General features: G+C 32.4%; 1 protein-coding gene across 3 annotated transcripts; it reads right to left on the bottom strand.

The window, feature by feature from the left end:
• Positions 1-1,729: 1,729 nt before the first annotated feature.
• Positions 1,730-8,390, bottom strand: LOC106458104 (sentrin-specific protease 8-like). Of its 3 annotated transcripts, none has more exons than XM_013917562.2 (2): positions 8,332-8,390; positions 1,730-3,006 (listed from the first exon to the last, which is right to left on the bottom strand). In XM_013917562.2, the coding sequence occupies exon 2, from the start codon at positions 2,960-2,962 to the stop codon at positions 2,294-2,296; it is 669 nt and encodes a 222-aa protein (XP_013773016.1). In that variant the 5' UTR covers positions 2,963-3,006; positions 8,332-8,390; the 3' UTR covers positions 1,730-2,293. The 3 variants fall into 3 exon arrangements, with proteins under 3 accessions (XP_013773016.1, XP_022239947.1, XP_022239948.1); XM_022384239.1 differs by having other exon boundaries at positions 8,276-8,341; XM_022384240.1 differs by lacking the exon at positions 8,332-8,390 and adding an exon at positions 7,933-7,953.
• Positions 8,391-15,669: the final 7,279 nt, after the last annotated feature.

Below are 15,669 nucleotides of genomic sequence, written 5' to 3'. Positions count from 1 at the left end.
CTAGCATCACAATCCCGTATGGGACCGGCATGGCCAGGTGGTTAGGGTACTCGACTCGCAATCTGAGGGTCGCGAGTTCAAATCCCTATCACACCAAACATGCTCGCCCTTTCAGCCGTGGGGGCGTTATAATGTGACGGTCAATCCCATATTCGTTGGTAAAAGAGTAGCCCAAGAGTTGGCGGTGGGTGGTGATGACTATCTGCCTTCCTTCTAGTCTTACACTGCTAAATTAGGGACAGCTAGCCCTCGTGTAGCTTTGCGTGAAACTTAAAAACAAACAAACAGTTACAATCTTGTAAATTGCATTTTTTTATGATGTAGAAATCTTTATCCATATTCTTGAACTTCCATGAGCTTGTCATTCACAACTTCCAACTCCTCCACTTTGAAAATTATCTTGGGTAATGATAACCTTTGTATACACATGTTCAAGAGCCTTCTGTAATGTTTATTTAATATTTGACAATAATTTTAAATCAGTGATCACGTTCTTTCAGTATTTTTCTATATTCCTACTCATATCTTTTCATCAGATCTTGTAAGTTTCTGGTTACATTCTAAGTTTTGTTCTTCCAGTATTTGCCAACATTTTGGGTCATGTATTGGTTTTTTAATTTTCTGTAATTAACTTGTATTATTATTTCTAATTGTTCAACTGTTTGAAGATCACACATTGCTTTCATTTCTAGTCCCAAAACTCGTTTTTTAAGGTTGGGATTTCAAATGGATATTATTTGGAATTGATGAATAACTTATAGATTTGCTGGCAAATAAAAACTTGGTGAATCAGTAAAAAAAGTATGCTACTGAATATTAACATTCTAAATGTATGAAAGTTCCACGTTCCAGCAGAAAAACTGAAGCACAGCATTTTAATATTAAAAAATTGTTTTTCCGACACTGATTAGATTATATAACTTTTTCCATAATGATCCATCCATTTTTTACTAATTTATAATTTTTTAATGTTACTGTCATTAAACACTATACAGAAGATGGTATTCATCACCCAAATATATAATACTTTAATCATAACATATTTGTCACAAAACACCTTAAAATTTTGATAAGTCTAGTCACAAAAATCATTCACATACTTTAGCTCAACATTATCATAATGAAGAGAAATGGCATGGTGCAGTTGTGTCCCTTCAACAAAATACTTCTAACAAGAATAACAGCTACTGATGAGATCACTGATGTTACCTTAATAGGCTTCTTCACTTATTTCTTATGACAGTTTATTTTAACTTAAACAGTGGCATCAGAACCTTTTTTTGGGGCCCTGTTTCAGTTTTTTTTTAAAGGGAAGGGGACCCAACACCTTTATACTTTACAGCAACATTGAACTGTGTAAAATGCTGCACTAGTATAGCATAAAAAATTGAATTACTTGAGAGGCCCTTTTCAGAATGGCACTCAGTTCAACAGTCTGATGATTGATATGCCACTGAACTTCAATGAAATTAACCTTTATAGAGTATTAACTTTTGGTAGAACAATCCTAGTTAGAGATAAAACGTGTGTATGTTTTTACTACCAACTGTTGTCGAAGTGTTCATTTACTTTGGTTAGGGGGCCGTCCATGTGACCAAGTATGACAAGGGGGGTGGGTCAGAAAGTAGCCTAAATCATGTGACATCCTTTATGGATGACTTTTGTGTGTGTTATGTATGAATTTCTATTTGTTCATTAGAAAGCTAAAAGTTTCAAAAAATAGTAGTTATTATTTTGATAAGTTATTTTATTGTTTTACTAAATTAAAATAACCATTTCACATACAATCAGAGCTTTTTATCATAATTATTATCTGAAACATTGTGACAAAGGTCTTCATGTATACAGAATGCTTGCCCACCTTCACAAAATAGTATGCAGACATACATTGAAATTTAAGTTAAAAGTTACCATCAGAATGAGAAAAGCTACAATTTTTAATACAATTAATAAATATCACAATGTTCTATGTCCTACACATCACAAAAAGTTAGTAATAAGCAACCAAGACTAAAATGGTTTCATTATTCTACCATGACCTTGTTTTTTTTTCTATCTTTCTTAAGTTCAGGCTTAGGGTGTACTTGAAATGTTCCAACAATTTGCAGTGTATAAGAGCACATTAACAACAACAATGAAATCTTTCAAAAATATACTCAAAGCACCACGTATACTTATTTTAACATTAAGGCCAACTTCAACACATACTGAAAAAACAACACTTCAAATTTTCACCATTACAAAACATGTATTTTGAGCCACTATACATTCACTAAAAAAGCAGGAATTACAGTCACACAGAAGTTTTCCCTTGCAGAGAATAAATTAGATTTCGTAGATCTTGTCTTGCCTTGAATAAAGTTTCAGAGGAAACAATATCAGATATATGTCGTGAATCATTAAGGAAATGCTTTCTACAGATAGCTTCCGTGTTGCAGATGACATGAATTCCACAGTCATAGCTGTTGTGTTGTTGTGTACACTCCATTTCAAGTACTTGAACTATTTGGTTAGGATCATATTCTTTACCAACATATGGAGCAATTAGACAAGCAACTCTTTCTGCATAAAGTAGGTTCACACTGCCAGTATGAGAATCATAATGTTGAAATCCCCAAGGTGCTGAGCAGTACACAAGAAGACTCCAATGACTACCTCCCATAGCTTCTGCAGAAGTGCAGTCATTAATGGGAAGAAAGATCAACTCTTTTTTGCTCAGACACATTGATTCAAGAATACTCTGAGCATCTTCTGGATCCCCAGCCTTTAACAGATGTCCCACTGATGGGCTGATAAATAGTACTGATTCACTATGATCACCATAGACTTCATTCTGAAGATACTCAAGCCAGAAAGCAATGATATTATCATTTAGCCACTGACCATCATTCAATAAGTTGACATCAGATTCTCGTAACAATATGTCTCCATAGCTTAGTACAATGGCTCCTTCTGATGCCATGAGTGACTGATTTGCTATGCCTCAAAAGTTCATTACCAATTTATCTGTAAACAGAAACAAAAAACAGTTTGAGTGAATAATGGTTTAATAACATTTTTTCAAAGGACTCTTAGCTTTATAATTGAAATAATTATATATATATATGTTTAAAAATGTTTTTTCTTTTCATCCAATCAAGGAATGCATTAGGCCTCTACGTCAGAGATTCTCTTTTAAATTTTACCTTGGGTAAGAAAGGAAAAAAAAATCTTTAACACATATATATGATCAGTAAACATTTGATCTGCTGTATAATACAGAATAATGAATTTGGGGCAATGTCATAACATTATTCACATAGAAAAATTAAGTTAGGTTACTGTATGATGAATTAAAAAGGACTCAAAACCCCATAAGTTCAAGTAATTGTTTGTAATCTATGTAATTAAATTTTTACTTGATTTAATGAAACCCTTCCTCAATATAAACAAAATCATATATATTATGATGTTGCTTAAGTGCATCTCAATGGAATCTCACATTATTAAAATTAATTTAAAGTTCATTCTATTTCATGCCAAATTAAACAGCCAGCCTATAATGTACCTGCATTATTTTCTCACAATGGGCTTATTGTGGAGGGTGCATGTTTCTTTATTCTATAATACATATATATATATATACATTTTAATGGACAAGTAGACCTATTTGACTTCTCATATAATGGGGTGAAAAATATTTTACTGCAACATTCAATATTAAGCTTTTTAAGAGCACATTTCTATTCAACTTTAATATAAGCATTCAAAGATTTTTTTCAGGTGGAAAATATGCCTACAAAAGTGATCTCAGCAACAGACAGACCTATGGTATGGTTAAAAGAACCCGTATTTCTGCGACCATTAAAAAATAGATCTGTCTGATATAATTTGAAAACTATAAAACTGAATTTAAAGTATATTTACAACCTGACTAATCTATAATCTTTCATTTCAATAAAGACTGTATATTTAACAATATTTCTACTTTAGTCAATAAACATAAAGCTTTTACTTTCACATTACAACCATCACACTTTTACTGGATTCAAACCTACAACTATGTATTTACTTGAGTTTTATCTTTAATAATAATTTTTCTCTAGGTCTTATGGCTGTAACAAGTTTTTTCTTTATTCAGTATTATAACAATCAGTCATTTACATGAGTCAAAGTTATTATTATTGGTATACAAACAATAAGTTAATATTTTAAGCTTTTCTGAAGCCAAGGATATAACCAAGTTATTAATTAAGATAAAATTGTGGAGTAAGTTGTTTTCTTGAATCCTGGCTATAACTCAAGTTTTTCCATGAGTCAAGGAAATACTCATAGTTATTAATTTATGTTTCTGAATTTTTGTAAACCAGATCTGTGGATTAAATTTTAGGCTAGCATTTATATAGAATACGTGACTAGTAGTCCAGAGGACACATTACTCCTCTATAATTCACAGTGTTATCACTGACTTATTAACAAATTTACTGACATGTACCATATTTAAAAAAGAACCAAAGCTACCAATCAAAACATCTTTTTCACAAACACAAAAAAATGGTTGGTTATCAGTGAACACATTTTTACACATGCTTGATCATACTGATTTGTTGAATATTAACACGGCTAAATAATAAACCCTTGCATTTCTCTTTTTATACAATGTATCATAAATAAATAAATTTAAGTGGTAATATCAGATCAAAATTATAATAAGCTAAATTTCAGAGGTTAGAAAATTATCATACTATGCAAAGAAACAGAATTATAAGAACAGGACATACATTCATTCTTGTTATCAAAGTTCAACTGTCCAGTAACATTATGTAGTTAACTCATAAAAACAGTTTATGAGGAAATGGACCATTTGAAGTATTGAAAATACTGCCCCATAAATTAGATGACAAAGTAAAGACTTTTTTGGCTCCTATGACAGGATTTTTACTCTCCATATTAAACTGTTAGTTATCATGATCATTTACTGAAAACTTAATTATGAAAGCATATTTGTAACAAAGACAATTTTTTTTCATCATGACATGTATTGTGTTAATGTTCATCATGGAGATTTTTTTTTGAGATTAATATGCATGCTTAATTTTGTAATATTTGCATTTATTAAATTTTCTTATGAGCTTATAAAGTAAACCTACACTGCTAAGTCATAAGAACACTTTTCACTCAATTTGAATGACCTATTAAAATTCATAAAACTAACATTACTTTACAGTCAGAATATTACATCTAATTTAAACTAGCTTTTGAAATAGTCAATTTACACAGTACTTAATGACAGTACAATTAGTAGAAAACTACTGCATTCTTGACTGTAAGACACTTTTCATAGTGTTGCAATGAATTTTAAACTACATATGAATTATTTAGCAATGACAAGTATTGTGCAAATATGGTAATACAAATAAAAACATTTAGAGATTAAAAATACAGATTTGAAAACTCTGGCAAGTCTGATAAAGAAGCTTTGCAAAATCATTTACTGAAATATGATCTAAAAGAGAATCAACATGGATTCTCTAAAAGGAATTATTTCCTCGCGAATCTGTTGATTTTGAGGTTATCTGGAGAATGGAAAAGGTGTAGATCTAGTGTATTTAGATCTTAAAAAGTTTTAGTAAGATTTCACACTGAAGATTAGCTAATAATATCACACTGTTGGGGTTTGGGACAATCTGGACCTATATTATTGGTGTGCCTCTGGAGTCAATGCTTGGGCCTTTGCTTTTTCTTATCTGTATCAATGATATTGATATAGATGTAATTACTAGTTTATAAAAATGAACAACATTAAAGTAATGGTTGTTTCTAGCTATATTAAGGATGCAGAGTACTACAGATTGCCCTGGATCAATTCATAAGTTGGACAAATACTTAGTGAATTACATTTAATTATAGTAAGTACAAAATATTACATTTGTGTTATTATAATTTAGGTAACGTGTTTAATATAAATGAAAAGGGCCTCAACATATCCTTAAACTTCATTATGTATACTGATGAAATTATCTCCAGTGAAGAATAGGTAGTAGACGAAGACTACGACTAGAATATGCTTGCCAGGTACTAAAGTATGAGATATTAGTGTCTTGGCAGTTTAGTAGCTGCTATCATGGAACTTGTTGTTTTTGTAATGCACATAAAAAGGTATGATATTAGAAATGGTAAATCAGAAGAGCTATTTACAAAGAAGTTATTTAGCAGTTTAGAGATAGAAATGGAAGCTTGGCTTTTTTATGAGTATTTCCCTGGGCTAAATGTAGGAATGAACTATTTAGTGGGATCCATAGCTTGCATGAACATTTATCAGAAATTACTTATCAGAAAGAACTCTTAACAATTACAAAAGTGTTCATTTATATCTTTTTTAATCACTTTTGCTCCTACATAAAAAAATTATGCTTAGGCTCAAGTTTTATTTTAATATATTTGACATTGATAAATACTATACTAATAATTCAACTGCTGAATCACATTTTGTTGATACTCATGCAATTCTCTTAATTTCTTTTAGCCTCAGTTCTTCTATCTCACCTGATGATGCCATGTAAACCTGGTGAAACATTGCAAGAAAATAAAAAATGTTTTGCTCTTACAACTGATAAATCCATGTCTGATATTTATCAGAAATATTCTCAGAAAAACAGGTGTGATGTTTGGACCTTTAGGGCAGTTTTCAGGGTAAAGGTGAATTATATGCTACAGATAGGCTCCACTTAAACAGGTTTGACAGTAAAATGTTTGAAGAAGCTCTTCAGATATTCATTAAAGATAGATTGATTTAAATTTTTAAGGTGATAATGGAACTTGGGAATAAAATAACATATTCTTTAAGGTTCATCTTGAACACACAAACTTGTAAAAAGTAAAAATTTAAACCCGTCCTTTACTTTTCAGAAAATCATCAATTCTCCTTTTAAACTCATAATGTTCTGGCCTCCACTACTACCAATGGTAATTCATTCCATAAGTCAATCACCTTGTGTTAAAAATAAAATTTTTTGAACCAGAGGCTGGAATGAATTTTTTTTCCAAATCTCAAACTTGTGTCCTTTCATCTTATTATCTTCAGAATAGAGCACAAAGAAACCAGAGGCTTTAATCCTATCAACATCCTGGATAATCTTGTAAGGTTCAATATGTTCACCTCTTACCCTTGTTTCCTCAAAAGTAAATAAGCTATTACATCTTCTTAATTTATCCCTGTAAATTTCTTAGATAAGACCAAAACTGTGCACAGTATTCCAACTGAGGCCTAACTAGTATATATATTTAGAATTGCATCTTTTGATCTGTAATGTCTATAAATGTCCTAAAATTTTATTAGCTTTGATACAAGCAATATAGCACTTACAGCAATACTTATAGAACAATGATTACATCAGTTAGTCAAATAAAATAATCGATTAATCAAAATTACAATTAAATTGATTAATGTCAAGAAAATAGTCAACTAAATGAAATTAGTGTTTCTGATTATTACTATTTTTGATTATTCCAACTATTTACGACTCATTTGAGAATAACTGATTAGTTGTAGGTAATTAAATAATGAGCCCAACAATTAATAGATATTTCACTAATTACCTAGCTCTAGTAAACTTATCTACTATTATCATAAGATAATTCTCTTGACTTCAGACATGCTATTGAGTTTGTTATTATCTGTTTTAAATGTGTAATCCAAACTATAGTGACCCTATCAGGAAATATCATTTTGTCAAAGATCTATCTAATCTGAAAATCCAAGTCATTTTGTAGCGGTGAAACATTCTCAATAGTTAGAAATAACCAAGATTTTAAGGTCACCAGCAAACTTTACTAATCTGCTAATTATGCCCCTATCAATATCATGTAAGCAAGAAAAGTAATTTTATGGTATAAAGTAAAGGTGCACATTAGAGGAGTAATAGCACTGACTGCAAGCATAGACTCCCCTACCTCAACACTAAAGTTTTAGTAGCTCCTTATATTTTCAATCTCTCATTGTAAAATCTGTATGTCTAGCCAAGCACCCCAATTTGTAACTCCTTCCTACACCACTGTGACAGTATCACTATCACAGTATCAGTTTTGATTAGTTATTTTTAAATTTTTGATAATTTGTTTACTGCAACTTTCAAGTACAAGATAAATAGCTATTATTTATACAAGTTTGTTACTTGTCAAATAGTATACCAAATTTAACATTGTTGTGCTTAATTAAGTGGACTTGGTAAATGACCAAAACTGAACTCAAACATATGCCTGTTATTATGTTCCTAATAAATAAATAATATTTTACTTTTAAATTCAATAACTCCGAGACCAAAGTCTAATTTTTAATTAGAACTAGCTTACCTCTTTCATGAAACTTACGATCAGCGTTAGCGACCTCTCTAGCAGCAAAATTATATTTGTTACTGTTATTTTATTACAAGTTACAGCTTTTACAGCAAGGAAGGTTAATTTTTTAAAACAGGTACGACGTTTCGATTACTGGTGCGACCATTCTCAAGTACACAAGTTTTAACAGTAAAGAAAGTTTTAGAATTTAAATCAACAATCTAACAATGTATTTCGATTTTAGAATTTATAGTGGTTATTTATGGATGTGCATATCAATCCGCGTGAATTGGTAGATTATTTATTTATGGCTGAACAATAAAAAAACGAACAAAAAAGTGAATAAATATAAAAAAGTAGAATATGTTATGCGAAATATTTGTATAAGATTAGAAGTGTCTAGGGAAGTAATGATCAAAGACATAGAGATTTGCCTGGGTATTTGTTAATTGTAGAATTGTTTGATTTTATTTATAAGGCTTTTCTGATTTTTATTCTGTTAATATCAGGTTCATGTTTTCGTACTTTGACATTCTGCTCAGAAAAGCTGTGGTTGTTTCGTTCATATGTTCATGGACTTGTGAAGGGTTTTTTTGATGTTCTTTTAACCTGATCTTCAGGTTATGTCCTGTTTCACACATATGCAAATGGCTGGGTAATTGTTACACTTTATTTTGTAAATGTTTCCTGGTGTGGTGGGTTCATTATATAACTTTTATTTCAGAGGTGAAAATGAATCTAGGCGTCATGTTAATGTTATATTTATGTACTAGTCTTTTCCAAATTTCTCATAGAGGTATACCAATATTTTCTATATATGGGATAGTACAAGTGATTAGGTTTTCTTTGTTTTGTGTAGTGTTTTTTTTTAAATTTGTTTGTTACTTGTCTCTTGTCTGTGTTTTTTAAATTCGTTAATGGTTTCTGTAATTACTTCAGTGGGAAACTGTTTTACGTTAGTAAAGCATTGAGTTAAGTGCGCAACTTCTGCATCGATGTTTTCTGTGGTGCATATAGTGTATGCTAAATTTAGGAAACTTGTTAGAGTGCCTAGCTTTTTGTAGATTATGTGATTAGAAAACCATTTTATGTAATTTTCGCTGTATGTGTTGGTTTTTTTTCTATTAATGTTAGTGGTGAAGCCTTGAGGGGTTCGTGTGATGTTAACATTTAAAAAATTTATCGTGTAGCTGTTTTCATTTTCAACTCTGAATTGTATGTCTTTATGTAGATTGTTTATGTGTTGGAGAAATTTTGTTTGCTCATCTTGACAAGCAAAGCCGCAAAAACGTCATCTACATATCTATGTCAAAATGCAGGATTATATATGGAAGTGACTATGGCATGTTGTTGTATGTGATGTAAGAAAAGTAGCCAAAGTACCTGATATTGGATTTCCTATGACAACCCCGTATAGCTGAGGGAAGTACGAATCTCTGTATTGAAATAAAATATATGTGGCTAGTTGTAACAGATCGATTAGATGTTCCTGTTATATGTTGATTCTCTTTTGTGGGCTTTGTGAAATAATTTATGCAGTAAGTTGTATTGCCTCATGCCAAGGAGTTTGAGGTAATAAGTTTACGACATCAAAGTTAGACATAATGACGTTATTGTCTAAATTACGTAAGTGTTGAAGAAGGTGTGGAGTGTTTTTAATTGAATGCTTATTTTGGAAACATAAAGTTCCAAAATCCAGTTAAAGTGTTTACCAAGATTGTAGTTTAAAACTTGAGGAGCTGAGAATGGTCATACTAATGATCAGAAAGCCGTACCTGCTCTAAAAAATAATCTTCCTTACTGTAAAAGCTGTAACTTGTAATAAAATAATACTTAATCAGTAAGTAAACTCCAAACGAAACTATTTTTACCGTTGTTTTATTAACTAGTTACGTACATAAAACAATCATGAAATTATATACTTTATCATTACTTTTTCGTGATTTCTTTTAACATTTAGATATGTGAACTCAGATATTTATAATTATATACCATTATCTGAAATCCAAGCATTTTACCAACATAATTTGTTTTTCAGAGAAATATAAAAATGACCATGATATAGTTTTCCAAATAATTCAAAAGTTAAGGAATGTAAAACGAACTACACAATATTACATCGTAAACTTTTACATTATTGTAACGTGCTATAATTATTTTGTTAATTATTATTATGTTCATATGTACGTATATTTTTCTCTATCATTCAGCTGAGCTTTCTCTTGAGTTTATTTATGCATAATGCCAGCATACATCTCGTTAGCACCACTAGAGTAGCGCTATTTTCACAATAAAACAAAGTTTTGCATTTGGGTAGTGTTGAGGTTTTAGTCATATTACCTATAGTTTCCTTTGCGCAAAGCTATACAATAGTTTATCTGTGCTGTGCCTACAAAGGGTATTGAAACCCAACTTTTAGTCAATATGGCCTCAAGCTTACCGTTGGGACACTGAGGGCTGATAGATATAGTTCATTACATAGCTGTATATATGTATATTAGTGTGCCACTCTACATAAACAATTTGACCAGATGTTGTTGTTGTTGTTTTTAATAGCCAATAATCATCCGGAGTGGTATTGCAATCTCATTGTCTGGCAGCAAGTGAAATAAAAGAGAGTTGAAGACTGAAATGTAAAACGCCCTAGACCAGCGGTTCTCAACCTTTTGCATCTTAGGTCCCACCAACTATTCTGTCAAAAAACAAAAAAAACATGAAAAACTGGTCCCACCATGATAAAAACAAAACCCCACTTTCTTTCAAGAAGTGTATTTTTTACGTTTATAAACTTGTCAGTTATTTGGGTAACGTTTGAATTGACGTAGCGAATCGAAAAGCTGCTTCGAGTTGAAGACGATTTCTTTCTTTCGTTTTATAGTTGCCATGGCAGAGAAGGTTTGCTCACAAACAGTGTCGGATTTCCCAATAGATCGTATAAGCACGGGCCTAGAGCGGCAAATTTTGAAGATACATCTGTATATTTAAACAATAAAAATATATATATATATGTATATGTTACTACTCAGCTGTCGGTATGGGAGAGCGGGGATGTTTCAGACAGTGGCATTCGAAAATAAAAATAAAAAGGTAGACGGTGGAATATTTTATATATTTCATTGCTTTGCAGACGAAGCAGAGAACATTGAATATAACATCCAAAATATTGATAAGCTTGTTTTCAGAACATTTGGATAAGCTTGAGGCCAAATTTAATGAATATTTTCCATCTGAAGATGATCCTCGGATTTGGATTTTTATGGGTGATGGATCCGTTCATTCATTCTGGCAGTGAAACAAATGAGATGTCACTTTCAGTCTCAGAGGAGGATAGTCTCATTGAAGTAGCAAGCGATCCGACGTTGAAAGAATTACTCAAAAGTTTGCCTTTGGATACTATCTGGTTTAATGTGAAGACAGAATATGAACAACTTATCGAAAAAGTCATTCAGAAACTACTACCCTTTTCTTCCACATATCTTTGTGAGAAGACGCGGGTTTATCATTTTGCCGTCAACAGACACTAAACTTATTGCCGCCCCTTAGTTTATTACCTATAGAATATAAACGATTAATATCTTAATTTTAAATATAATTTTTACCCAAAAAATTTCGTAGGTTAAAAATAATTAATAGACACAAAAAGACACAGCGAGGTAACGCCCTGTTTTTTGGAATTCTTAATAATTATTTTCGAAAGTTCGCGTCCTACCTAGACAACCTTCAAGTCCCACTAGATGAGAAACCCTGCCCTAGACCGTAGAGGTTAGATTTAATATTGCTTGGAATTTGGTTAGTAGTGCTGTAAGTTATAACTAATAAAAAAGTTCAATGTGTTGTATTATTAAGCAGTTTCTTGTCATTCATTTTGAAGTTAGGGTATTTCTTTAGTGTTCCTTTTCATCACTTCTTGCCCCCAGTGGCGTAGCGATATGTCTGCGGACTTACAGTGCTAGAAACTAGGCAGAAAACAGACAGCCCATTGTGCAGCTTTGTGCTTCACTACAAACAAACATCACTTCTTACCACTAGGTTATGCTGCTGATAGTTGAAATAGTTTTGACGGGCTGTTTGTCAAAGTCTGGGTCCAACCTTTTTGAATTATTTGTTTTATGCTACTTGTAAAAGTTCAAATAAATACTATTTAGTTTTTAAAAATCCCGGTATTGCTGTATCAGTTATTCTCATTGTAAAATAAACGATTTGTGACAGCAGATCTAATTTACTTTTTGGTATGACCCGGTCCCCCGGTGGGACAGCAGTAAGTTTACAGACTTACAACCCTGAAATCCGGAGTTCAATTACCCGTGGAGTGTACACAGCAGATAGCCAAATATTGGCTTTGCTCTAAACCAGGGGTCACCAAACTACGGCCCGCCACTGCACTGTGTCACAAATGAGCTAAAATAAATTTTTTTATGTGGAAATATTATAGATTGTAGATAAACTTACTATGTAGAAAAAATTCAAATAAGTGTAAGTAAAAATGTTCAAATTTGTCCAATCTGATTTTTGCATCTGACAGTAATATAAGTTTTAGGAAAATCAAGGAAATAAAAAATTCGGCGACTTTGAATGTCAGAGCGTTTTTTGTGTAAGTACCTGCAATGAGAGTTCATTCCTGTAGTCGCCTCTGCATGCATTGTTGTAAGACGATACAATGCTTAGAGGCAGTTCATACAAGTAGTGTGATGACTGTGTGCGTGGTTACACAACTTTGTGATAGAGAAGACGTGTGCGTGTATTGTGTGTGCTTCTACGTATATTTGTGTGTTGTACATATGTGTTTATATATTTATATTTAAATCTGGAACACTGGTTCAATACACGGATTAAACCCGATCACAGCGCTTTTTGTTTAAGTACCTGCAATGAAGTTTCCAAGAAAAGCGATTACGAGCCTGCTGCAGCGATCGTGTTTTAACTTACATTGCCATGTTTAAACCGGTTTGAAGAGTGCCGTATATAAAAGGGACTGACTTCAGTGAATTATGTCATATATTTTGCATATTTGAGTGTTGAAAGAGCTCACAAGAGGTAAGCATCTAATATTTTCAATCTTTGATATTTATTTAAGCCCTATATTTTAATCGCTATACACTCAAAAAAACGACTTAATTAAATTAACGAAGATTTTAATTAAATTAGTATAAAATTCTTAATACTATATTTGCCTATTAAGATTCTTAATATTTTTATTAAATATGTTCTTAGTTATTTTTTATGAAGCTCTTCTAAATAACTTACATAATAAATTTTAAATACATTGGCAAATTATAAAAATTGCTTAATCAAATAACTTATTGGGAAAAAAACTTTTAAACCAATTATGTAATAACGTAATTTACATTTAGTTTGTCATGTTTATATACATGTCATAAACATTTTGAAAAATTATTATTTTTCTAAAACTTTTTTGGTAGACTATTCAATGTGTAAATAAACAATTGTTTTTCATTTTCAGATCCTATTTTTTTCACCCATCGCTATGGCTACTAAGAAAAGAAAGTAGATGCTGAGTGTCCCCTTTTCAATGAAGAATGGGAAGAAAAGTACTTCTTTGTGGAAACAAATAATCAGAAAGCTAGTTGCATGATATGCAACGCAAGTGTTGCCGTTTTGAAAGAGTACAATCTTTGGCGTCACTATGAAACAAAACATCTGTCAACATATTCAAAGTTTCTGGAAAGTTGCGTTCTGAGAAATTTGAGTTCATGAAACGTACTTTGGAATCTCAGAGGAATCTCTTCACAAGAATGTTTGCTGAAAATGAATCTGTCACTCGTACAAGTTACAAAATAGTGCATAAGGTGGAAGAGCGAGGAAAACCATTTACTGATGGCAACTTCATCAAAGAGTGTATGATGGAAGCAGCAAATGACTTGTGTCCTGAGAAAGCCGATTTGTTTGGAAGTATCAGCCTTTCAGCAAGTTCAAGAACTTGGAGAGAACATGGTGTTACAGATATGCAAGAAAGCGAGGAACTTCTTGTGGTATTCTCTGGTGCTAGTTGAGTCTACTGATCTCTCGAGTATGTCACAACTTCTCGTGTTCATTTGTGGTGTTAATTTGGACTTTCAGATCACAGAAGATTTGGCATCCATTTGCAGCATGCACGGAACAACAACTGGAGAAGACATTTTCATGGAAGTGCAGAAAACTTTGCAAGGCTATAACCTTCAGTGGAATCAGCTTCGATGTGTTACAGTTGATGGAGGAAAAAACATAGCTGGAGTGAGGAAGGGTCTGGTGGGACAGATATGAACTAAGTTGAAAGATCTTCAACTCCCGGGCACTCTGTTTATACACTGCATTATACATCAGCAAGCACTCTGTAAGAAAGATTTAGATATTTCTTCCTTACTGAAACCAGTCGTTTCTGCATTGAACTTCATTCGGGGTCATGCACTTAATCACCGCCAGTTCCAGGCTTTTCTTGAAGAAATTGATTCTGAATTCTGTGACTTGCCTTATCACACAGCAGTGAGGTGGCTCAGCTGGCTGCATCCAACCAAGAGAATTGCTTTCAAATGTTCATCAGTCAACCTCGTTCGATGTGCTTACTTCACATACTTCATTTTTGAAAATGTTTGCTCACAGACATAAGTTGTTCCAAACACTGATACCATACCAGAGGCAAATTTCTTCAATTTTGAAAACTCATCATCAGGTAAGCAGCGATAAAATTCAACAAGTTTTCCTTCTCTGTGCTTCTCTTTCAACAAGTCATTTACTTGCAAATCAATGAGCTCCAACTGTAGTTCGACTGGCATGTCATCAAGGTTACAATCAAACAGATTCTGGAACAGAAGAATGTCACTCTCAATTCTGTCTAGATCTGCAAATCTCTCCAAAAAATGCTTATTTAAGTCACTAATAATCTTCTTTGGAAACTCAAGGCTGACATCTTCTGTGATTCCAGCACAAAACTCTTTGAAACACTGAAAATGAGAGAAGTTTCCTCCTTCCAGTTGTGCTTCAAACAATGACAGCTTTCTCTAAAATCTTTTGATGATTCTGTAGAGATCACAGATAAGGTTATCCTTTCCCTGAAGTTTCAAGTTCATTTCATTCATGTGGGATGTGATGTCAACAAAAAATGACAACTTTGACAGCCAGGTAGGATCTGAAAGAAGTGGATCAGCTCTATCTTTTTCGGGGAGAAAAATATCTATTTCTCTTCGGAGCTTATAAAAATGAAACAGGACTTTACCAAATTCCAAAGCAAATATTGATGATATCTCAAAAGCTAAACGCCAGTTTCACAAATCTCACTAACCTTTGCTGCTTAGTTTGTGAGATTCGGATATGTGCGCACTGGGTGTGATATAACTATCACATTGCTAATGTCGCCTT

Source organism: Limulus polyphemus, unplaced genomic scaffold (assembly GCF_000517525.1).
Source record: "Limulus polyphemus unplaced genomic scaffold, Limulus_polyphemus-2.1.2 Scaffold417, whole genome shotgun sequence".
NCBI classification, from domain to species: Eukaryota; Metazoa; Arthropoda; class Merostomata; order Xiphosura; family Limulidae; genus Limulus; species Limulus polyphemus.
This window is presented reverse-complemented; position numbering and strand designations above follow the sequence as displayed.